Source organism: Oncorhynchus tshawytscha, linkage group LG17 (assembly GCF_018296145.1).
Source record: "Oncorhynchus tshawytscha isolate Ot180627B linkage group LG17, Otsh_v2.0, whole genome shotgun sequence".
NCBI classification, from domain to species: domain Eukaryota; kingdom Metazoa; phylum Chordata; class Actinopteri; order Salmoniformes; family Salmonidae; genus Oncorhynchus; species Oncorhynchus tshawytscha.
In genome coordinates this window covers 23,135,349-23,161,474 of record NC_056445.1, presented here as the reverse complement: position 1 = coordinate 23,161,474, position 26,126 = coordinate 23,135,349, and the positions used below count along the sequence as shown (strand labels likewise).

The following is a 26,126-nucleotide window of genomic DNA, read 5'->3' as shown; positions in this document are numbered from 1 at the left end:
GGGGACAGGTTTACATACACATAAGAACAGGAACAGGAACAGAGGAGTGAGGGGGGGGGGCACAGTAGACAGGTTTACATACACATAAGAACAGGAACAGGGACAGAGGAGTGAGGGGGGCACAGGGGACAGGTTTACATACACATAAGAACAGGAACAGAGGAGGGGGGGGCACAGGGGACAGGTTTACATACACATAAGAACAGGGACAGGTTTACATACACAGGGAACAGAGGACAGAGGGGGCACAGGGGACAGGTTTACATACACATAAGAACAGGAACAGAGGAGTGAGGGGGGGGCACAGGGGACAGGTTTACATACACATAAGAACAGGAAACAGAGGAGTGAGGGGGGCACAGGGGACAGGTTTACATACACATAAGAAGAGGGACAGGAACAGAGGAGTGAGGGGGGCACAGTAGACAGGTTTACATACACATAAGAAGAGGGACAGAGGAGTGAGGGGGGCACAGGGGACAGGTTTACATACACATAAGAACAGGAGGAGTGACAGGGGACAGGTTTACATACACATAAGAACAGGAACAGGGGGAGGGGGGGGCACAGGGGACAGGTTTACATACACATAAGAACAGGAACAGGACAGAGGAGTGAGGGGGGCACAGGGGACAGGTTTACATACACATAAGAACAGGAACAGGAACAGAGGAGTGAGGGGGGCACAGGGACAGGTTTACATACACATAAGAACAGGAACAGAGGAGTGAGGGGGGGGTAAACACAGGGGACAGGTTTACATACACATAAGAACAGGAAACAGAGGAGTGAGGGGGGGGGGCACAGGGGACAGGTTTACATACACATAAGAAGAGGACAGGAACAACAGGTTTAACAGAACAGGAACAGGAGTGAGGGGGGGGGGCACAGGGGACAGGTTTACATACACATAAGAACAGGAACAGAGGAGTGAGGGGGGGGCACAGGGGACAGGTTTACATACACATAAGAACAGGAACAGAGGAGTGAGGGGGGCACAGGGGACAGGTTTACATACACATAAGAACAGGAACAGAGGAGTGAGGGGGGGGGGGCACAGGGGACAGGTTTACATACACATAAGAACAGGAACAGGAACAGAGGAGTGAGGGGGGGCACAGGGGACAGGTTTACATACACATAAGAACAGGGAACAGAGGAGTGAGGGGGGGCACAGGGGACAGGTTTACATACACATAAGAACAGGAACAGAACAGAGGATGAGGGGGGGCACAGGGGGACAGGTTTACATACACATAAGAACAGGAACAGGAACAGAGGAGTGAGGGGGGCACAGGGGACAGGTTTACATACACATAAGAACAGGAACAGGAACAGAGGTATGAGGGGGGCACAGGGGACAGGTTTACATACACATAAGAAGAGGGACAGAGGTATGAGGGGGTAAACACAGGGGACAGGTTTACATACACATAAGAACAGAGAACAGGGACAGGGTACACATAAGAACAGGAACAGGGACAGAGGAAGGGGGGGCACAGGGGACAGGTTTACATACACATAAGAACAGGAACAGGAACAGAGGAGTGAGGGGGGTAAACACAGGGGACAGGTTTACATACACATAAGAACAGGAACAGAGGTATAAGGGGGGGGCACAGGGGACAGGTTTAACATACACATAAGAACAGGAACAGGAACAGAGGAGTGAGGGGGGGCACAGTGGACAGGTTTACATACACATAAGAACAGGAACAGAGGTATGAGGGGGTAAACACAGGGGACAGGTTTACATGCACATAAGAACAGGAACAGGGGGGGGGTAAACACAGGGGACAGGTTTACATACACATAAGAACAGGAACAGGAACAGAGGTATGAGGGGGGCAAACACAGGGGACAGGTTTACATGCACATAAGAACAGGAACAGGGGGATAAGGGGGTAAACACAGGGGACAGGTTTACATACACATAAGAACAGGAACAGGGACAGAGGAGTGAGGGGGGGGGCACAGTGGACAGGTTTACATACACATAAGAACAGGAACAGAGGTATGAGGGGGGTAAACACAGGGGACAGGTTAACATACACATAAGAACAGGAACAGAGGTATGAGGGGGTAAACACAGGGGACAGGTTTACATGCACATAAGAACAGGAACAGGGGGTATAAGGGGGGGTAAACACAGGGGACAGGTTTACATACACATAAGAACAGGAACAGGAACAGAGGTATGAGGGGGGGCACAGGGGACAGGTTTACATACACATAAGAAGAGGAACAGGGACAGAGGTATGAGGGGGGGCACAGGGGACAGGTTAACATACACATAAGAACAGGAACAGAGGTATGAGGGGGTAAACACTGGGGACAGGTTAACATGCACATAAGAACAGGAACAGGGGATAAGGGGGGGGGCACAGGGGACAGGTTAACATAGACATAAGAAGAGGGACAGAGGTATGAGGGGGTAAACACAGGGGACAGGTTAACATAGACATAAGAAGAGGAACAGGGACAGAGGAGTGAGGGGGGCACAGTGGACAGGTTTACATACACATAAGAACAGGAACAGGGACAGAGGAGTGAGGGGGGGGCACAGTAGACAGGTTTACATACACATAAGAACAGGAACAGGGACAGAGGAGTGAGGGGGGGCACAGTGGACAGGTTTACATACACATAAGAACAGGAACAGGAACAGAGGAGTGAGGGGGGCACAGGGGACAGGTTTACATACACATAAGAAGAGGAACAGAGGTATGAGGGGGGGCACAGGGGACAGGTTTACATACACATAAGAACAGGAACAGGAACAGAGGATGAGGGGGGTAAACACAGGGGACAGGTTTACATACACATAAGAACAGGAACAGAGGTATGAGGGGGTAAACACAGGGGACAGGTTAACATACACATAAGAACAGGAACAGAGGTATGAGGGGGCAAACACAGGGGACAGGTTTACATACACATAAGAAGAGGAACAGAGGTATGAGGGGGGTAAACACAGGGGACAGGTTTACATACACATAAGAACAGGAACAGGAACAGAGGAGTGAGGGGGGCACAGTGGACAGGTTTACATACACATAAGAACAGGAACAGGAACAGAGGAGTGAGGGGGGCACAGGGGACAGGTTTACATACACATAAGAAGAACAGGAACAGAGGTATGAGGGGGTAAACACAGGGGACAGGTTTACATACACATAAGAAGAGGGACAGAGGTATGAGGGGGTAAACACAGGGGACAGGTTTACATACACATAAGAACAGGAACAGGGACAGAGGTATGAGGGGGGAAACACAGGGGACAGGTTTACATACACATAAGAACAGGAACAGGAACAGAGGAGTGAGGGGGGTAAACAACACAGGGGACAGGTTTACATACACATAAGAACAGGAACAGAGGTATAAGGGGGTAAACACAGGGGACAGGTTAACATACACATAAGAACAGGAACAGGAACAGAGGAGTGAGGGGGGGGGGCACAGTGGACAGGTTTACATACACATAAGAACAGGAACAGAGGTATGAGGGGGTAAACACAGGGGACAGGTTTACATGCACATAAGAACAGGAACAGGGGTATAAGGGGGTAAACACAGGGGACAGGTTTACATACACATAAGAACAGGAACAGAGGTATGAGGGGGGGTAAACACAGGGGACAGGTTTACATGCACATAAGAACAGGAACAGGGGTATAAGGGGGTAAACACAGGGGACAGGTTTACATACACATAAGAACAGGAACAGGGACAGAGGAGTGAGGGGGGGGGGCACAGTGGACAGGTTTACATACACATAAGAACAGGAACAGAGGTATGAGGGGGTAAACACAGGGGACAGGTTAACATACACATAAGAACAGGAACAGAGGTATGAGGGGGTAAACACAGGGGACAGGTTTACATGCACATAAGAACAGGAACAGGGGTATAAGGGGGTAAACACAGGGGACAGGTTTACATACACATAAGAACAGGAACAGGAACAGAGGTATGAGGGGGTAAACACAGGGGACAGGTTTACATACACATAAGAAGAGGAACAGGGACAGAGGTATGAGGGGGTAAACACAGGGGACAGGTTAACATACACATAAGAACAGGAACAGAGGTATGAGGGGGTAAACACTGGGGACAGGTTAACATGCACATAAGAACAGGAACAGGGGTATAAGGGGGTAAACACAGGGGACAGGTTAACATAGACATAAGAAGAGGGACAGAGGTATGAGGGGGTAAACACAGGGGACAGGTTAACATAGACATAAGAAGAGGAACAGGGACAGAGGAGTGAGGGGGGGGGCACAGTGGACAGGTTTACATACACATAAGAACAGGAACAGGGACAGAGGAGTGAGGGGGCACAGTAGACAGGTTTACATACACATAAGAACAGGAACAGGGACAGAGGAGTGAGGGGGGCACAGTGGACAGGTTTACATACACATAAGAACAGGAACAGGAACAGAGGAGTGAGGGGGGCACAGGGGACAGGTTTACATACACATAAGAAGAGGAACAGAGGTATGAGGGGGGGTAAACACAGGGGACAGGTTTACATACACATAAGAACAGGAACAGGAACAGAGGTATGAGGGGGTAAACACAGGGGACAGGTTTACATACACATAAGAACAGGAACAGAGGTATGAGGGGGTAAACACAGGGGACAGGTTAACATACACATAAGAACAGGAACAGAGGTATGAGGGGGGTAAACACAGGGGACAGGTTTACATACACATAAGAAGAGGAACAGAGGTATGAGGGGGTAAACACAGGGGACAGGTTTACATACACATAAGAACAGGAACAGGAACAGAGGAGTGAGGGGGCACAGTGGACAGGTTTACATACACATAAGAACAGGAACAGGAACAGAGGAGTGAGGGGGGCACAGGGGACAGGTTTACATACACATAAGAAGAGGAACAGAGGTATGAGGGGTAAACACAGGGGACAGGTTTACATACACATAAGAAGAGGAACAGAGGTATGAGGGGGTAAACACAGGGGACAGGTTTACATACACATAAGAACAGGAACAGGAACAGAGGAGTGAGGGGGGCACAGGGGACAGGTTTACATACACATAAGAAGAGGAACAGAGGTATGAGGGGGTAAACACAGGGGACAGGTTTACATACACATAAGAACAGGAACAGAGGTATGAGGGGGTAAACACAGGGGACAGGTTTACATACACATAAGAAGAGGAACAGAGGTATGAGGGGGGGGGCACAGGGGACAGGTTTACATACACATAAGAACAGGAACAGAGGAGTGAGGGGGTAAACACAGGGGACAGGTTTACATACACATAAGAAGAGGAACAGAGGTATGAGGGGGTAAACACAGGGGACAGGTTTACATACACATAAGAACAGGAACAGAGGTATGAGGGGGGTAAACACAGGGGACAGGTTTACATACACATAAGAAGAGGAACAGAGGTATGAGGGGTGTAAACACAGGGGACAGGTTAACATACACATAAGAAGAGGAACAGGAACAGAGGAGTGAGGGGGGCACAGTGGACAGGTTTACATACACATAAGAACAGGAACAGGAACAGAGGAGTGAGGGGGGCACAGGGGACAGGTTTACATACACATAAGAACAGGAACAGGAACAGAGGAGTGAGGGGGGGCACAGTGGACAGGTTTACATACACATAAGAACAGGAACAGGAACAGAGGAGGAGGGGGGGGGGCACAGTGGACAGGTTTACATACACATAAGAACAGGAACAGGAACAGAGGAGTGAGGGGGCACAGTGGACAGGTTTACATACACATAAGAACAGGAACAGGAACAGAGGAGTGAGGGGGGCACAGTGGACAGGTTTACATACACATAAGAACAGGAACAGGAACAGAGGAGTGAGGGGGGCACAGGGGACAGGTTTACATACACATAAGAACAGGAACAGGAACAGAGGAGTGAGGGGGGCACAGGGGACAGGTTTACATACACATAAGAACAGGAACAGGAACAGAGGAGTGAGGGGGCACAGTGGACAGGTTTACATACACATAAGAACAGGAACAGGAACAGAGGAGTGAGGGGGGGGCAGGGGACAGGTTTACATACACATAAGAACAGGAACAGAGGAGTGAGGGGGGCACAGGGGACAGGTTAACATACACATAAGAACAGGAACAGAGGTATGAGGGGGTAAACACAGGGGACAGGTTAACATACACATAAGAACAGGAACAGAGGTATAAGGGGGTAAACACAGGGGACAGGTTTACATACACATAAAAACAGGAACAGGAACAGAGGAGTGAGGGGGCACAGTGGACAGGTTTACATACACATAAGAACAGGAACAGAGGAGTGAGGGGGCACAGTGGACAGGTTTACATACACATAAGAACAGGAACAGGAACAGAGGAGTGAGGGGGCACAGTGGACAGGTTTACATACACATAAGAACAGGAACAGGAACAGAGGAGTGAGGGGGGCACAGGGGACAGGTTTACATACACATAAGAACAGGAACAGGAACAGAGGAGTGAGGGGGGCACAGGGGACAGGTTTACATACACATAAGAACAGGAACAGGAACAGAGGAGTGAGGGGGGCACAGTGGACAGGTTTACATACACATAAGAACAGGAACAGGAACAGAGGAGTGAGGGGGGCACAGGGGACAGGTTTACATACACATAAGAACAGGAACAGAGGAGTGAGGGGGCACAGGGGACAGGTTAACATACACATAAGAACAGGAACAGAGGTATGAGGGGGTAAACACAGGGGACAGGTTAACATACACATAAGAACAGGAACAGAGGTATAAGGGGGTAAACACAGGGGACAGGTTTACATACACATAAGAACAGGAACAGGAACAGAGGAGTGAGGGGGGCACAGTGGACAGGTTTACATACACATAAGAACAGGAACAGGAACAGAGGAGTGAGGGGGGCACAGGGGACAGGTTTACATACACATAAGAACAGGAACAGGAACAGAGGAGTGAGGGGGGCACAGGGGACAGGTTTACATACACATAAGAACAGGAACAGGAACAGAGGAGTGAGGGGGGCACAGGGGACAGGTTTACATACACATAAGAACAGGAACAGAAACAGAGGAGTGAGGGGGGCACAGGGGACAGGTTTACATACACATAAGAACAGGAACAGGAACAGAGGAGTGAGGGGGGCACAGGGGACAGGTTTACATACACATAAGAACAGGAACAGGAACAGAGGAGTGGGGGGCACAGTAGACAGGTTTACATACACATAAGAACAGGAACAGGGACAGAGGAGTGAGGGGGGCACAGGGGACAGGTTTACATACACATAAGAACAGGAACAGAGGAGTGAGGGGGGCACAGGGGACAGGTTTACATACACATAAGAACAGGAACAGAGGAGTGAGGGGGGCACAGGGGACAGGTTTACATACACATAAGAAGAGGGACAGGAACAGAGGAGTGAGGGGGGCACAGTAGACAGGTTTACATACACATAAGAAGAGGACAGAGGAGTGAGGGGGCACAGGGGACAGGTTTACATACACTTAAGAAGAGGGACAGAGGAGTGAGGGGGGGCACAGGGGACAGGTTTACATACACATAAGAAGAGGGACAGAGGAGTGAGGGGGGCACAGGGGACAGGTTTACATACACATAGGAACAGGAACAGAGGAGTGAGGGGGGCACAGGGGACAGGTTTACATACACATAAGAACAGGAACAGAGGAGTGAGGGGGCACAGGGGACAGGTTTACATACACATAAGAAGAGGGACAGGAACAGAGGAGTGAGGGGGGGCACAGGGGACAGGTTTACATACACATAAGAGCAGGAACAGAGGTATGAGGGGGTAAACACAGGGGACAGGTTTACATACACATAAGAAGAGGAACAGAGGTATGAGGGGGTAAACACAGGGGACAGGTTAACATACACATAAGAAGAGGAACAGAGGTATGAGGGAGGTAAACACAGGGGACAGGTTAACATACACATAAGAAGAGGAACAGAGGTATGAGGGGGTAAACACAGGGGACAGGTTTACATACACATAAGAACAGGAACAGGAACAGAGGAGTGAGGGGGTAAACACAGGGGACAGGTTTACATACACATAAGAACAGGAACAGAGGTATGAGGGGGTAAACACAGGGGACAGGTTTACATACACATAAGAAGAGGAACAGAGGTATGAGGGGGTAAACACAGGGGACAGGTTAACATACACATAAGAAGAGGAACAGGAACAGAGGAGTGAGGGGGGCACAGGGGACAGGTTTACATACACATAAGAACAGGAACAGGAACAGAGGAGTGAGGGGGCACAGTGGACAGGTTTACATACACATAAGAACAGGAACAGGAACAGAGGAGTGAGGGGGCACAGGGGACAGGTTAACATACACATAAGAACAGGAACAGAGGAGTGAGGGGGGCACAGGGGACAGGTTTACATACACATAAGAACAGGAACAGAGGAGTGAGGGGGGCACAGGGGACAGGTTTACATACACATAAGAACAGGAACAGGAACAGAGGAGTGAGGGGGGGGCACAGTGGACAGGTTTACATACACATAAGAACAGGAACAGGAACAGAGGAGTGAGGGGGGGGCACAGGGGACAGGTTTACATACACATAAGAACAGGAACAGAGGAGTGAGGGGGGGCACAGGGGACAGGTTAACATACACATAAGAACAGGAACAGAGGTATGAGGGGGTAAACACAGGGGACAGGTTAACATACACATAAGAACAGGAACAGAGGTATAAGGGGGTAAACACAGGGGACAGGTTTACATACACATAAGAACAGGAACAGGAACAGAGGAGTGAGGGGGGCACAGTGGACAGGTTTACATACACATAAGAACAGGAACAGGAACAGAGGAGTGAGGGGGTGGGGGCACAGGGGACAGGTTTACATACACATAAGAACAGGAACAGGAACAGAGGAGTGAGGGGGGCACAGGGGACAGGTTTACATACACATAAGAACAGGAACAGGAACAGAGGAGTGAGGGGGCACAGGGGACAGGTTTACATACACATAAGAACAGGAACAGAAACAGAGGAGTGAGGGGGGGCACAGGGGACAGGTTTACATACACATAAGAACAGGAACAGAGGAGTGAGGGGGGGCACAGGGGACAGGTTTACATACACATAAGAACAGGAACAGGAACAGAGGAGTGAGGGGGGCACAGTAGACAGGTTTACATACACATAAGAACAGGAACAGGGACAGAGGAGTGAGGGGGGGCACAGGGGACAGGTTTACATACACATAAGAACAGGAACAGAGGAGTGAGGGGGGCACAGGGGACAGGTTTACATACACATAAGAACAGGAACAGAGGAGTGAGGGGGGGCACAGGGGACAGGTTTACATACACATAAGAAGAGGACAGGAACAGAGGAGTGAGGGGGGCACAGTAGACAGGTTTACATACACATAAGAAGAGGGACAGAGGAGTGAGGGGGGGCACAGGGGACAGGTTTACATACACATAAGAAGAGGGACAGAGGAGTGAGGGGGGCACAGGGGACAGGTTTACATACACATAAGAAGAGGGACAGAGGAGTGAGGGGGGGCACAGGGGACAGGTTTACATACACATAGGAACAGGAACAGAGGAGTGAGGGGGGCACAGGGGACAGGTTTACATACACATAAGAACAGGAACAGAGGAGTGAGGGGGGCACAGGGGACAGGTTTACATACACATAAGAAGAGGGACAGGAACAGAGGAGTGAGGGGGGCACAGGGGACAGGTTTACATACACATAAGAGCAGGAACAGAGGAGTGAGGGGGGCACAGGGGACAGGTTTACATACACATAAGAACAGGAACAGAGGAGTGAGGGGGGCACAGGGGACAGGTTTACATACACATAAGAAGAGGGACAGAGGAGTGAGGGGGGCACAGGGGACAGGTTTACATACACATAAGAACAGGAACAGAGGAGAGGGGGGGCACAGGGGACAGGTTTACATACACATAAGAACAGGAACAGAGGAGTGAGGGGGGCACAGGGGACAGGTTTACATACACATAAGAACAGGAACAGGGACAGAGGAGTGAGGGGGCACAGTGGACAGGTTTACATACACATAAGAACAGGAACAGGGACAGAGGAGTGAGGGGGGGGGGCACAGTGGACAGGTTTACATACACATAAGAACAGGAACAGGAACAGAGGAGTGAGGGGGGCACAGGGGACAGGTTTACATACACATAAGAACAGGAACAGGAACAGAGGAGTGAGGGGGCACAGTGGACAGGTTTACATACACATAAGAACAGGAACAGGAACAGAGGAGTGAGGGGGGGGGGCACAGGGGACAGGTTTACATACACATAAGAACAGGAACAGGAACAGAGGAGTGAGGGGGGCACAGTGGACAGGTTTACATACACATAAGAACAGGAACAGGAACAGAGGAGTGAGGGGGGGGGCACAGGGGACAGGTTTACATACACATAAGAACGGGAACAGAGGATTGAGGGGGTAAACACAGGGGACAGGTTTACATACACATAAGAACAGGAACAGGAACAGAGGAGTGAGGGGGGGCACAGTGGACAGGTTTACATACACATAAGAACAGGAACAGGAACAGAGGAGTGAGGGGGGCACAGTGGACAGGTTTACATACACATAAGAACAGGAACAGGAACAGAGGTATGAGGGGGGTAAACACAGGGGACAGGTTTACATACACATAAGAACAGGAACAGAGGTATGAGGGGTAAACACAGGGGACAGGTTAACATACACATAAGAACAGGAACAGGGACAGAGGAGTGAGGGGGGCACAGGGGACAGGTTTACATGCAAATAAGAACAGGAACAGAGGTATAAGGGGGTAAACACAGGGGACAGGTTAACATGCACATAAGAAGAGGAATATGAACAGAGGTATGAGGGGGTAAACACAGGGGACAGGTTTACATACACATAAGAACAGGAACAGAGGTATGAGGGGGTAAACACAGGGGACAGGTTTACATACACATAAGAAGAGGAACAGAGGTATGAGGGGGTAAACACAGGGGACAGGTTTACATACACATAAGAACAGGAACAGAGGTATGAGGGGGTAAACACAGGGGACAGGTTTACATACACATAAGAACAGGAACAGAGGTATGAGGGGGTAAACACAGGGGACAAGTTTACATACACATCAGAACAGGAACAGAGGTATGAGGGGGTAAACACAGGGGACAGGTTTACATACACATAAGAAAAGGAACAGGAACAGAGGTATGAGGGGGTAAACACAGGGGACAGGTTTACATACACATAAGAACAGGAACAGAGGTATGAGGGGGTAAACACAGGGGACAGGTTAACATGCACATAAGAACAGGAACAGAGGTATATGGGGGTAAACACAGGGGACAGGTTAACATGCACATAAGAAGAAGAACATGAACAGAGGTATGAGGGGGTAAACACAGGGGACAGGTTTACATACACATAAGAACAGGAACAGGAACAGAGGTATGAGGGGGGTAAACACAGGGGACAGGTTTACATACACATAAGAACAGGAACAGAGGTATGAGGGGGTAAACACAGGGGACAGGTTAACATGCACATAAGAACAGGAACAGAGGTATGAGGGGGTAAACACAGGGGACAGGTTAACATGCACATAAGAACAGGAACAGAGGTATAAGGGGGTAAACACAGGGGACAGGTTAACATGCACATAAGAACAGGAACAGAGGTATAAGGGGGTAAACACAGGGGACAGGTTAACATGCACATAAGAAGAGGAATATGAACAGAGGTATGAGGGGGGTAAACACAGGGGACAGGTTAACATGCACATAAGAACAGGAACAGAGGTATAAGGGGGTAAACACAGGGGACAGGTTAACATGCACATAAGAAGAGGAATATGAACAGAGGTATGAGGGGGTAAACACAGGGGACAGGTTTACATATATATAAGAACAGGAACAGAGGTATGAGGGGGTAAACACAGGGGACAAGTTTACATACACATAAGAACAGGAACAGAGGTATGAGGGGGTAAACACAGGGGACAGGTTAACATGCACATAAGAAGAGGAACAGGAACAGAGGAGGGTAAACACAGGGGACAGGTTTACATACACATAAGAACAGGAACAGGAACAGAGGAGTGAGGGGGGGGTAAACACAGGGGACAGGTTTACATATACATAAGAACAGGAACAGAGGTATGAGGGGGTAAACACAGGGGACAAGTTTACATACACATAAGAACAGGAACAGAGGTATGAGGGGGTAAACACAGGGGACAGGTTAACATGCACATAAGAAGAGGAATATGAACAGAGGTATGAGGGGGTAAACACAGGGGACAGGTTTACATACACATAAGAAGAGGGACAGAGGTATGAGGGGGGTAAACACAGGGGACAGGTTTACATACACATAAGAAGAGGGACAGAGGCATGAGGGGGGGTAAACACAGGGGACAGGTTTACATACACATAAGAAGAGGAACAGGAACAGAGGTATGAGGGGGTAAACACAGGGGACAGGTTTACATGCACATAAGAAGAGGGACAGAGGTATGAGGGGGGTAAACACAGGGACAGGTTAACATACACATAAGAAGAGGGACAGAGGTATGAGGGGGGTAAACACAGGGGACAGGTTAACATACACATAAGAACAGGAACAGAGGTATGAGGGGGTAAACACAGGGGACAGGTTAACATACACATAAGAAGAGGGACAGAGGTATGAGGGGGGGGTAAACACAGGGGACAGGTTAACATACACATAAGAACAGGAACAGAGGTATGAGGGGGTAAACTCAGGGGACAGGTTAACATACACATAAGAACAGGAACAGAGGTATGAGGGGGTAAACACAGGGGACAGGTTAACATACACATAAGAAGAGGGACAGAGGTATGAGGGAAGGGGGTACATGGACTCTCTCATGACACCCACCTGAGTCTAGCAGCAGACGAACCACATCCATCTTCCCATAGAGAGCTGTGTGTGTGTGTGTGTGTGTGTGTGTGTGTGTGTGTGTGTGTGTGCCTCGTGGAGAGCACTGCCATTCTCCGTCTGAGGGAGAGAGAGAGGTACAGAGAGGGGGAGGGTAAGAGAGTGAGAATGAGACCAAATAATAGAGGGCAAGAGAGGGGGAGCATATGGGAGAGAGAAAGAAAATATTGATTTTAAGACATCAAGAAAACTCTTTGTACACAGAGTCGCATTGTGGGAACATCCCATTCCCTCTCCATATGGCCTGGATGCTAGTGGCATTAGGCCCTGTAGAATACATTGGTCTATTGGTGGCATGATGCAATGCAGAGAAACTGTGGGAGGGGACATCAACTTGTGGGCGCCATCTGAATTTCCATAGTTGTCAAAGATTTAATGTACAGTAACTGTGATTACTTAGACAAGCATTTTAAAACCACACACACCCTGTGTGTTTCAGTACCTCTGACCTTAGCTGGAAACCAAACCGGCAGACCCTCCCCCACTTCCCCCCTCAAACCCCTTCCTGTGTCGCTTCCCATGGCGATTAGTTGGTGATGTCACTGGAAAATGAGGAAATCGATTCACAAAGAAGATTGACTTCCTATCTGTTTGACTGAAGACTGAGGGGGGTTTTGTTTTGGTGCTTTATTTTACCAAATGTTCTCCCATTGCTAGTTATGACCTTGTTTAATCGCTGCAACTCTGAAACATGACCCACCTAGACGCGCTAATTCTTAACACAGTGCTCGCTTAACATCTTGGTGACTGGGGGGCAGTATTGAGTAGCTTGGATGAATAAGGTTCCCAGAGTAAAGTGCCTGCTACTCAGCCATAAAAGCTCAAATATGCATATAATTAGTAGATTTGGATAGAAAACACTCTGAAGTTTCTAAAACTGTTTGAATGATGTCTGTGAGTATAACAGAACTCATATGGCAGGTGAGAACCTGAGAAAAATCCAACCAGGAAGTGGGAAATCTGAGGTTTGTAGGTTTTCAACTCATAGCCTATCGAAGATGCAGTGGGTTATTGGTCATGCTACACTCCCTAATTTCAACAGTCTTTAGAACTTTGTTTGAGGCTTCTACTGTGAAGGGGGGCCGAATGAGAGTGGATTGAGCCAGGTGTCTGGCAGATTGCCACGAGCTCGTGACGCGCGGTCAGGTGAAAGTTAGCTTGCATTCCATTGCTTTTCTACAGACAAAGGAATTCTCCAGTTGGAACATTATTGAAGATGTATGTTAAAAACATCCTAAAGATTGATTCTATACTTCGTTTGACATGTTTCTATGACCTGTAATATAACCTTTTGGACTTTTCGTCCGACCTTTCGGCTGGACTTGCACGCGCGTTTGGATTTGAATATTTGAAAATAAACTATGAACTTTATCGAACAAATCAAACATTTATTGTGGAACTGGAATTCCAGGGATTGCATTCTGATGAAGATCATCAAAGGTAAGTGAATATTTCTAATGTTATTTCTGACTTCTGTTCTGCAAAATATGGCGGATATATTTTTGGCTTGTTTGGTCTCTGAGCGCCGTACTCAGATTATTGCATGGCATGCTTTTTCAGTAAAGTTTTTTTGAAATCTGACACCGAGTTTGCATTAAGGAGAAGTTTATCTAAAGTTCCATGTATAAAAGTGTATCTTTTATCAATGTTTATTACGAGTATTTCTGTAAATTGACGTGGCTCTCTGCAAAATCACTGCATGTTTTGGAACTACTGAACATAACACGCCAATGTAAAATGAGATTTTTGGATATAAATATACACTTTATCGAACAAAACATACATGTATTGTGTAACATGAAGTCCTATGAGTGTCATCTGATGAAGATCATCAAAGGTTAGTGATTCATTTTATCTATATTTCTGCTTTTTGTCTTTGGCTGTGTTTTTCTGTGACTTAGTGGTGACCTAACATAATCGTTTGTGGTGCTTTTTCTGTAAAGCCTTTTTGAAATCAGACACTGTGGCTGGATTAATGAGAATTTCATCTTTAAAATGGTGTAAAATACTTGTATGCTTGAGGAATTTTAATTACGCGATTTTTGTTGTTTTGAATTTGGCGCCCTGCATTTTCACTGGCTGTTGGCAGGGTAGGATGCTACCGTCCCGAATATCCCAGAGAGCTTAACCCAGAAGTCAGCAGCAACACCGAGGAAACACCGTTCGACTGACGTCTGAAGTCACCTTGAAGTAGTGCTGAGTGATTAGTGCTTTTTGAAGTCCCATTAAATGTATTATGAAATAATGACTTTACAATGACTATAGAGCTTTTTCATGGAAATTCCAGAACAAAAAAGTGAACATTCAATTGCCAGAACATTGAACATATTCCATTGTCTCCATCCAGAGATCTGTATACAATGACAAGACGCATGTCTCCGCCCTAACAACGGGTGTTGTTGTCCCAAAGGTGGGAAGGCAGGCGACAAGTTTAGGTTCAAAATAAACCCATAGAAACGTATTGGGCATATTTTGGACAGATTTTGGCGAGAGTGAGACCTCTCGCTTCGCTTGTTCCTCTCTGATCTGGAAAAAACTTGCACAATGGATTATGGTCATTGTAGTTAACTACCATGTTTCTGCGCTGATCTAGGTTGAATATTTGCTCAATGAAAACCACAACTACCCAGCATCCCACATAGTTCGACTTGATTTCCCTCATGAATAATTTGACTTCTCTCTAGAGAAACGGCATGTTAGACTCACAAAAAAACCTGAACCGATGTCAGTAGTTTCATTACCAGAGAAAAATAAAATGTTGATTAATCGCTCAGCACTAGGAGTCACTAGATCGTGATAAGCCAAGGAAAGTCCACCAGGCCAAACCCTCCCCTAACCGGGACGGTCAATTGTATGCCGCCCTATGGGGCTTCCAGTCATGGCCGGCTGTGACACAGCTGGGGTTTCGAACCTCAGGCTGTAGTGGTGCCTCAGCACTGTGATGCAGTGCCTTGGACCGCTTCGCCACTTGGGGCCTTTCAATACAGTTTGACACTCAGGTTCAGATTCACTTTACAGCTTGAAGTATAAAGGTGTGTGTGTGTGTGTCGGGGGGGGTCTGAATGTGTGTGTGTGTTTATATCCAGCAGGCTCAACTTTTGCCCTTGGTTCTCTACCTGCCTACAGAGCAGCAGGTCTCTCCATATAGAATCCCCTCATCATTGGAGAGAGAGGGAGAGAGAGAAATATATCCTATATCATTATTAATTCAAACGATGGACTTTCATGTAATTATGTTACTAGGCACTAACACACACAAACTGCTTTTTACCCCACCATCTGTGGGACTGTATGTCCGTGTCGAAGCACAGATCTGACAGTGTGGCTTTTTGGGGAGGTGAAGAGCGAGAGGGGCGGGGTGAAGAGCGAGAGGGGCGGGGTGAAGAGCGAGAGAGAGAGGAGGAGGTGAAGAGCGAGAGAGAGGGGAGGGGTGAAGAGCGAGAGAGAGGGGAGGGGTGAAGAGCGAGAGGGGAGGGATGAAGAGCGAGAGGGAGGGGTGAAGAGCGAGAGGGGAGGGAAGAGCGAGAGGGGAGGGGTGAAGAGCGAGAGGGGAGGGGTGAAGAGCGAGAGGGGGGGGTGAAGAGCGAGAGGGCAGGGGTGAAGAGAGAGGGGCGGGCTGAAGAGAGGGGAGGGGAGAAGAGAGGGGCGGGGTGAAGAGCGAGAGGGGCGGGATGAAGAGCGAGAGGGCAGGGATGAAGAGAGAGGGGAGGGGAGAAGAGAGAGGAGGGGAGAAGAGAGGGGCGGGGTGAAGAGCGAGAGGGGAGGGTGAAGAGCGAGAGGGGAGGGATGAAGAGCGAGAGGGGAGGGGTGAAGAACGAGAGGGAGGGGTGAAGAGCGAGAGGGGAGGGGTGAAGAGCGAGAGGGGAGGGGTGAAGGGCGAGAGGGGAGGGGTGAAGGGCGAGAGGGGCGGGGTGAAGAGCGAGAGGGGCGGGGTGAAGGGCGAGAGGGGCGGGGTGAAGGGCGAGAGGGGAGGGGTGAAGAGCGAGAGGAGGGAAGGGTGAAGAGCGAGAGGGGCGGGGTGAAGAGCGAGAGGGGCGGGGTGAAGAGCGAGAGGGGAGGGGTGAAGAACGAGAGGGGAGGGGTGAAGAGAGGGGAAGGGTGAAGAGAGAGAGGGGGATGGGTGAAGAGAGAGAGGGGATGGGTGAAGAGAGAGAGGGGAAGGGTGAAGGGAGAGAGGGGATGGGTGAAGGGAGAGGGGGAAGGGTGAAGGGAGAGAGGGGATGGGTGAAGAGAGAGAGGGGAGGGTGAAGGGAGAGAGGGAAGGGTGAAGGGAGAGAGGGGAAGGGTGAAGAGAGAGAGGGGAAGGGTGAAGAGAGGAGGGGATGGTGAAGAGAGAGAGGGGATGGGTGAAGAGAGAGGGGGATGGGTGAAGAGAGAGGGGGAAGGGTGAAGGGAGAGCGGGGATGGGTGAAGGGAGAGAGGGGAAGGGTGAAAGGAGAGAGGGGAAGGGTGAAGAGAGAGGGGGATGGGTGAAGAGAGAGAGGGGAGGGTGAAGAGAGAGAGGGGAAGGGTGAAGAGAGAGAGGGGAAGGGTGAAGACAGAGAGGGGAAGGGTGAAGGGAGAGAGGGGATGGGTGAAGGGAGAGGGGGAAGGGTGAAGAGAGAGAGGGGAAGGGTGAAGGGAGAGAGGGGATGGGTGAAGGGAGAGAGGTGATGGGTGAAGGGAGAGAGGGGAAGGGTGAAGAGAGAGAGGGGAAGGGTGAAGAGAGAGAGGGGATGGGTGAAGAGAGAGAGGGGAAGGGTGAAGAGAGAGAGGGATGGGTGACGAGAGAGGGGAGGGTGAAGAGAGAGAGGGGATGGGTGAAGAGAGAGGGGATGGGTGAAGAGAGAGAGGGGATGGGTGAAGGGAGAGAGGGGAAGGGTGAAGGGAGAGAGGGGAAGGGTGAAGGGAGAGAGGGGATGGGTGAAGAGAGAGAGGGGATGGGTGAAGAGAGAGAGGGGATGGGTGAAGAGAGAGAGGGGATGGGTGAAGAGAGAGAGGGGATGGGTGAAGGGAGAGAGGGGAAGGGTGAAGGGAGAGAGGGGAAGGGTGAAGAGAGAGAGGGGCTGGGTGAAGAGAGAGGGGGATGGGTGAAGAGAGAGGGGGATGGGTGAAGAGAGAGAGGGGATGGGTGACGAGAGAGAGGGGAAGGGTGAAGAGAGAGAGGGGAGGGTGAAGAGAGAGGGGAGGGTGAAGAGAGAGAGGGGATGGGTGAAGAGAGGGGGGATGGGTGAAGAGAGAGAGGGGATGGGTGACGAGAGAGAGGGGAAGGGTGAAGAGAGAGGGGATGGGTGACGAGAGAGGGGGAAGGGTGAAGAGAGAGAGGGGGAGGGTGAAGGGAGAGAGGGGAAGGGTGAAGGGAGAGAGGGGAAGGGTGAAGAGAGGGGAAGGGTGAAGAGAGAGGGGTGAAGAAGAGGGGGATGGGTGAAGAGAGAGGGGATGGGTGAAGAGAGAGAGGGGAAGGGTGAAGGGAGAGCGGGGATGGGTGAAGGGAGAGAGGGGAAGGGTGAAGGGAGAGAGGGGAAGGGTGAAGAGAGAGAGGGGATGGGTGAAGAGAGAGAGGGGAGGGTGAAGAGAGAGAGAGGGGGAAGGGTGAAGAGAGAGAGGGAAGGGTGAAGACAGAGAGGGGAAGGGTGAAGGGAGAGAGGGGATGGGTGAAGGGAGAGGGGGAAGGGTGAAGAGAGAGAGGGAAGGGTGAAGGGAGAGAGGGATGGGTGAAGGGAGAGAGGTGATGGGTGAAGGGAGAGAGGGGAAGGGTGAAGAGAGAGGGGAAGGGTGAAGAGAGAGAGGGGATGGGTGAAGAGAGAGAGGGAAGGGTGAAGAGAGAGAGGGATGGGTGACGAGAGAGAGGGGAAGGGTGAAGAGAGAGAGGGGAGGGTGAAGAGAGAGAGGGGATGGGTGAAGGGAGAGAGGGGAGGGTGAAGAGAGAGAGGGATGGGTGAAGAGAGAGAGGGGAGGGTGAAGGGAGAGAGGGGAAGGGTGAAGAGAGAGAGGGGAAGGGTGAAGAGAGAGAGGGAAGGGTGAAGAGAGAGAGGGGATGGTGAAGAGAGAGAGGGGATGGGTGAAGAGAGAGAGGGGATGGGTGAAGAGAGAGAGGGGAAGGGTGAAGGGAGAGCGGGGATGGGTGAAGGGAGAGAGGGGAAGGGTGAAGGGAGAGAGGGGAAGGGTGAAGAGAGAGAGGGGATGGGTGAAGAGAGAGAGGGGAGGGTGAAGAGAGAGAGAGGGGAAGGGTGAAGAGAGAGAGGGGAAGGGTGAAGACAGAGAGGGGAAGGGTGAAGGGAGAGAGGGGATGGGTGAAGGGAGGGGGAAGGGTGAAGAGAGAGAGGGGAAGGGTGAAGGGAGAGAGGGATGGGTGAAGGGAGAGAGGTGATGGGTGAAGGGAGAGAGGGGAAGGGTGAAGAGAGAGAGGGGAAGGGTGAAGAGAGAGAGGGGATGGGTGAAGAGAGAGAGGGGAAGGGTGAAGAGAGAGAGGGGATGGGTGACGAGAGAGGGAGGGTGAAGAGAGAGAGGGGATGGGTGAAGAGAGAGGGGGATGGGTGAAGAGAGAGAGGGGATGGGTGAAGGGAGAGAGGGGAAGGGTGAAGGGAGAGAGGGGAAGGGAGAGAGGGGATGGGTGAAGAGAGAGAGGGGATGGGTGAAGAGAGAGAGGGGATGGGTGAAGAGAGAGAGGGGATGGGTGAAGAGAGAGAGGGGATGGGTGAAGGGAGAGAGGGGAAGGGTGAAGGGAGAGAGGGGAAGGGTGAAGAGAGAGAGGGGCTGGGTGAAGAGAGAGAGGGGATGGGTGAAGAGAGAGAGGGGATGGGTGAAGAGAGAGAGGGGATGGGTGACGAGAGAGAGGGGAAGGGTGAAGAGAGAGAGGGAGGGTGAAGAGAGAGAGGGAGGGTGAAGAGAGAGAGGGATGGGTGAAGAGAGAGGGGGATGGGTGAAGAGAGAGGGGATGGGTGACGAGAGAGAGGGGAAGGGTGAAGAGAGAGAGGGATGGGTGACGAGAGAGAGGGGAAGGGTGAAGAGAGAGAGGGGAGGGTGAAGAGTGGGTGAAGGGAGAGAGGGAGGGTGAAGAGAGATAGGGGATGGGTAAAGAGAGGAGGGAGGGTGAAGGGAGAGAGGGGAAGGGTGAAGAGAGAGAGGGGATGGGTGAAGAGAGAGAGGGGATGGGTGAAGAGAGAGAGGGGATGGGTGAAGAGAGAGAGGGGAAGGGTGAAGGGAGAGAGGGGAAGGGTGAAGAGAGAGAGGGTGTATGAACTCAGGAACACCCCGTACTACTCTCATCCTTGTCTCTCTCTGTTCCCCATCAATTATTCACTTATTTCAATAACCACATCATTCGTTCTGTATCTGAAGCAATCCCATACACACAGTGCCATACTGTACGTATGAAGACAACACACACACATCTCAAACTCATCCTTGACCTACTCCGACCGCCCTCACAAACACACACGCTATGCGTTGTTGTGTTCTGCTAATATTGCAGCAAAACCATATTCAGAAAGCGGTTGAGTAGAAGGAAGATTGTCCTCAGATACTGTACCAACTCATTAAAAACACAGGAGACAGGCTTGAAACATTCATTACAAGGAGGGAGTGTATCTTGAGCTAAAGAGACATCTGCAGGAGGGAAGAGAACTGTTACAAAGCTGAAGGCTGGTTTCACCCTGACTACCATGTGATGCTAAATGCATCATTTCTAGATTTTGAAAGTTACATATCTTGAAAACTTGATTGCTAACAAAATGAAACGAATACCAAAAGACGGTTTTTGGGAGGAGTTTTCCTTTCAGGCTGAGTTGACCTTTAGCTCACCTCTCTTCACCTCCCTCTACAGGAGAACATGTTGTATTGAAGGAGAAATGCAGAGTGACCCCCCAACAACACACCTGCAGAATAAAAGCTAACCTATGAAACCATTCCTCACCCCCCTCCCAACCCATACCCCTAACCGCCCACCCCTGACTCCACAGTGACCGTGACCCCTAGACAGCTGACCTGGGAGTTGACGTCCATGCCGGCCTCCAGCAGGGTGTGCACGGCTGAATGGTGCCCGTTGCGGGCGGCCAGGTGCAGGGGCGTGTGGCGCCTTGTCCCGTGGCTGCTCATCAGGTTGGGGTGGGCGGTCACCAACATACAGACCACCTGGGAAGAGGGGGAAGGGAGGAGAGGGGAGGAGAGGGGAGGGGAGGAGAGAGGAGGAGAGAGGGGAGGAGAGGAGAGAGGAGGAGAGAGGGGAGGAGAGGAGAGAGGGGAGGAGAGGGGAAGAGAGAGGGGAGGAGAGGAGAGAGGGGAGGAGAGAGGGGGGGGGGAGGGGGAGAGGGGAGGAGAGGGGAGGAGAGAGGGGAGGAGAGGGGAGGAGAGAGGGGAGGAGAGAGGGGAGGAGAGAGGGGGAGAGAGGGGAGGAGAGGGGGAGGAGAGGGGAGGAGAGAGGGGAGGAGAGAGGGGAGGAGAGGGGATGAGAGGGGAGGAGAGAGGTTTCAAGCCCAGAGGACAGGAGTTCTAAGATCTAAATGTGGAGTTATTTGATACAGGCCCTTGTCCGTTACTACAGTATTACATACAACATTGTTTTCAGGCCGTCAGGACCACAAGCCACATCAGGACCAAACGTATGTGGACACCTGCTCGTCATTTCAAAATCATAGGCATTATGGAGTTGGTCCCCGCTTTGCTGCTATAACAGCCTCCACTCTTCTGGGAAGGCTTTCCACTAGATGTTGGAACATTGCTGCGTGGACTTGCTTTGTTTTAGCCACTAGCGCATTAGTGATGTCGCGCACTGATGTTGGGTGATTAGGCCTGGCTCGCAGTCTGCGTTCCAAAGCTGATCGATGGGGTCGATGGGGTTGAGATCAGAGCTCTGTGCAGACCAGTCAAGTTCTTCCACACCAATCGACAAACCATTTCTGTATTGACCATGTTTTGTGCACGGGGGTATTGTCATGCTAAAACAGGAAATGGTCTTCCCAAACTGCCACAAAGTTGGAAGCACAGAATCGCAAAGAATGTCATTGTATACTGCAACGTTTAAGATTTCCTTTCACTGGAACTAAGCTCTTAGCCCAAACCATGAAAAACAACCCCAGACCATTATTCCTCCTCCACCAAACTTTACAGTTGGCACTATGCATTGGGCCAGGTAGTGTTCTCCTGGAATCCATCAAACCTAGATTTGTCAGTCGGACTTCCAGATGGTGAAGCGTGATAAGTCACTCCATAGAACGCGTATCTACTGCTCAATAGACCAATTGCGGCGAGTTTTACACCACTCCAGCTGACCCCTGGCATTGCGCGTGGTGATCTTAGGCTTATGTGCGGCTGCTAGGCCATGGTAACCCATTTCATGAAACTCCCGACAAACAGCTCTTGTGCTGACATTGCTTCCAGAGGCAGTTTGGAATTCGGTGGTGTTTCAACCGAGGACAGACGATTTTTACGTGGTACACACTTCAGCACTTGGTGGTCCCGTTCTGTGAAATTGTGTGGCCTACCATTTTGCGTCTGAGCCGTTGTTGCTCCTAGACTATTCCACTTCACAATAACAGCACTTATAGTTGACTGGGGCAGCTCTAGCAGGGTAGACATTTGATGAACTGACTTGTTGGAAAGGTCAAATCCTATGACGGCACCATGTTGAGTCACAGAACTCTTCAGTAAGGCCATTCTACTGCCAATGTGTGACTATGGAGATTGCATGGCTGTATGCTCAATTACTTACACCTGAAACAGCCGAATCCACTAATTTGAAGAAGTGTCCACATACTTTTGCATATATAGTGTATTTTGTAGTAGTCCTAAACTAGCACAACTAATGAAACTAGTCAAAGTTTCTCTCTCCCTCTCTCAACCCCCCTCTCTCTCACTATCAAATTCATTTATAAAAGCCTTTAAAAATATGACTAATTGGTTTTACAGTAACCTGGCCTACACCACAGAGAGAAAGCAGAATCAGAGGCAGAGGCACATTGGTCTGTAGGAGGAAGAAACCTTGCTCAGGTCCATCCTCACCTGAAGTCGTCCGTAGAGTGCAGCCAGGTCCAGGGGCGTCTCGTCGCGGCTGTTCCTCATGGTGGGGTCTGTCAGCTCCTGCAGTAGGATGTTCCTCATGGTGGGGTCTGTCAGCTTCTGCAGTACAGGATGGACACCACCTGTTTACAGTCTATGGTCAGGCCGTCTATCCCCCTGTTTACAGTCTATGGTCACAGTGCAGCAGTGTAGCCTTCTATCCCCCTCAGTCATGGTTCTGTATCCCCCTGTTAACAGGGTCAGTGAACAACTGTTTACAGTATATGGTCAGTGTAGCCTTCTATCCCCCTGTTAACAGTCTATGGTCAGTGTAGCCTTCTATCCCCCTGTTAACAGTCCCCCTATCCCCCTGTTAACAGTCTATGGTCAGTGTAGCCTTCTATCCCCCTGTTAACAGTCTATGGTCAGTGTAGCCTTCTATCCCCCCTGTTAACAGTCTATGGTCAGTGTAGCCTTCTATCCCCCTGTTAACAGTCTATGGTCAGTGTAGCCTTCTATCCCCCTGTCAGTCTATGGTCAGTGTAGCCTTCTATCCCCCTGTTAACCTATGGTCAGTGTAGCCTTCTATCCCCCTGTTAACAGTCTATGGTCAGTGTAGCCTTCTATCCCCCTGTTAACAGTCTATGGTCAGTGTAGCCTTCTATCCCCCTGTTAACAGTCTATGGTCAGTGTAGCCTTCTATCCCCCCCCCTGTTAACAGTCTATGGTCAGTGTAGCCTTCTATCCCCCTGTATGGTCAGTGTAGCCTTCTATCCCCCTGCTAACAGTTATATGGTCAGTGTAGCCTTCTATCCCCCTGCTAACAGTCTATGGTCCCTTCTATCCCCCTGTTAACAGTCTATGGTCAGTGTAGCCTTCTATCCCCCTGTTAACAGTCTATGGTCAGTGTAGCCTTCTTCCCCCTATCCCCCTTCTATCCCCCTGTTAACAGTATATGGTCAGTGTAGCCTTCTATCCCCCTGTCAGTGTAACAGTCTATGGTCAGTGTAGCCTTCTATCCCCCTGTTAACAGTCTATGGTCAGTGTAGCCTTCTATCCCCCTGTTAACAGTCTATGGTCAGTGTAGCATCCCCCTGTCTATGGTCAGTGTAGCCCCCCTTCTATCCCCCCCCCTGTTAACAGTCTATGGTCAGTGTAGCCTTCTATCCCCCCCCCTGTTAACAGTCTATGGTCAGTGTAGCCTTCTATCCCCCTGTTAACAGTCTATGGTCAGTGTAGCCTTCTAAACAGTCTATGGTCAGTGTAGTTCTATCCCCCTGTTAACAGTCTATGGTCAGTGTATCCCCCTGTTAACAGTCTATGGTCAGTGTAGCCTTCTATCCCCCTGTTAACAGTCTATGGTCAGTGTAGCCTAACAGTCTATGGTCAGTGTAGCCTTCTATCCCCCTGTTAACAGTCTATGGTCAGTGTAGCCTTCTATCCCCCTGTTAACAGTCTATGGTCAGTGTAACCTTCTATCCCCCTGATAACAGTCTATGGTCAGTGTAGCCTTCTATCCCCCCTGCTAACAGTCTATGGTCAGTGTAGCCTTCTATCCCCCCTGATAACAGTCACTCACACTCAGATGTAATTTAAAAAATGGCTAAATCTTTTCTCCGCCCCATGGCAAATGGTGTACAATTGCAGGGGGCTGCTGAAATGTTTTTCTCGCAAGGTGAGGGAGGGGGGACCATTGCCCATCCATGGTCTATGGTCAGTACCACACAACCTCCTTGTCAGGTCACATGCTCAGGATAATATCAGGGCACTCTGTAGCCTTCTATCCCCCTGTTAACAGTCTATGGTCAGTGTAGCCTTCTAGTGCATGGTCAGCAGCCCCCTGTTACAGTCTATGGGCAGTGCAGGGCACAGCCAGTCTATGGTCAGGAGCACCCCCTGTTAACAGTCTAGGGCAGTACAGGACACCCCCTGTTAACAGTCTATGGTCAGTGTAGCCTTCTATCCCCCTGTTAACAGTCTATGCAGTGTAGCCTTCTATCCCCCTGTTAACAGTCTATGGTCAGGGCAGTACAGAGGACAGCCGCAACAGTCAGGGGTCAGTGTAGCAGTACAGAGGACAGCCGCACAGGGCAGTACAGGGACAGCCTTCTATCCCCCTGCACAGGGCAGTACAGAGGACAGCCCCCTGCAGTCAGGGCAGTACAGAGGTCAGTGTAGCAGTACAGAGGACAGCCTTGCCCCAACAGTCTATGGTCAGTGTAGCCTTCTATCCCCCTGCACAGGGCAGTACAGGATACAGCCACACAGGGCAGTACAGGACAGCCGCACAGGGCAGTACAGAGGACAGACAGGGCACAGCCTTCTCAGTACAGAGGACAGCCGCAGGGCAGTACAGAGGACAGCCGCACAGGGCAGTACAGAGGAGGACAGCCGCACAGGGCAGTACAGAGGACAGCCGCACAGGGCAGTACAGAGGACAGCCGCACAGGGCAGTACAGAGGACACGCACAGGCAGTACAGGACACAGCCATACAGGGTAGTACAGAGGACACCGCAGCATACAGGGCAGTACAGGGTAGGACAGCCATACATACAGGGTAGCCGCACAGGACAGCCGTACAGGGTAGTACAGGACAGGACAGGCAGCACAGCCGCACAGGGTAGTACAGGACACAGCCATACAGGGTAGTACAGGACACAGCCATATAGGGTAGTACAGGACACAGCCATATAGGGTAGTACAGGACACAGCCATACAGGGTAGTACAGGACACAGCCGTACAGGGTAATACAGGACACAGCCATACAGGGTAGTACAGGACACAGCCATACAGGGTAGTACAGGACACAGCCATACAGGATAGTACAGGACACAGCCATACAGGGTAGTACAGGACACAGCCGTACAGGGTAGGGTACAGGACACAGCCGTACAGGGTAGTACAGGACACAGCCATACAGGGTAGTACAGGACACAGCCATACAGGATAGTACAGGACACAGCCATACAGGGTAGTACAGGACACAGCCATACAGGGTAGTACAGGACACAGCCATACAGGGTAGTACAGGACACAGCCATACAGGGTAGTACAGGACACAGCCATACAGGGTAGTACAGGACACAGCCATACAGGGTAGTACAGGACACAGCCATACAGGATAGTACAGGACACAGCCATACAGGGT

At 50.4% G+C, this 26,126-nt stretch overlaps 1 protein-coding gene across 1 annotated transcript in view; it reads right to left on the bottom strand.

Annotated features, from left to right (window-relative positions):
* LOC112237188 (ankyrin repeat and sterile alpha motif domain-containing protein 1B) overlaps positions 1–26,126 on the bottom strand; it is a 394,948-nt gene that overhangs the window by 258,870 nt on the left and 109,952 nt on the right. The window contains 4 exon segments of the mRNA XM_042299987.1: positions 12,942–12,989; positions 13,034–13,061; positions 20,967–21,113; positions 22,980–23,096. Coding sequence (XP_042155921.1) covers positions 12,942–12,989; positions 13,034–13,061; positions 20,967–21,113; positions 22,980–23,096 — 340 coding nt within the window.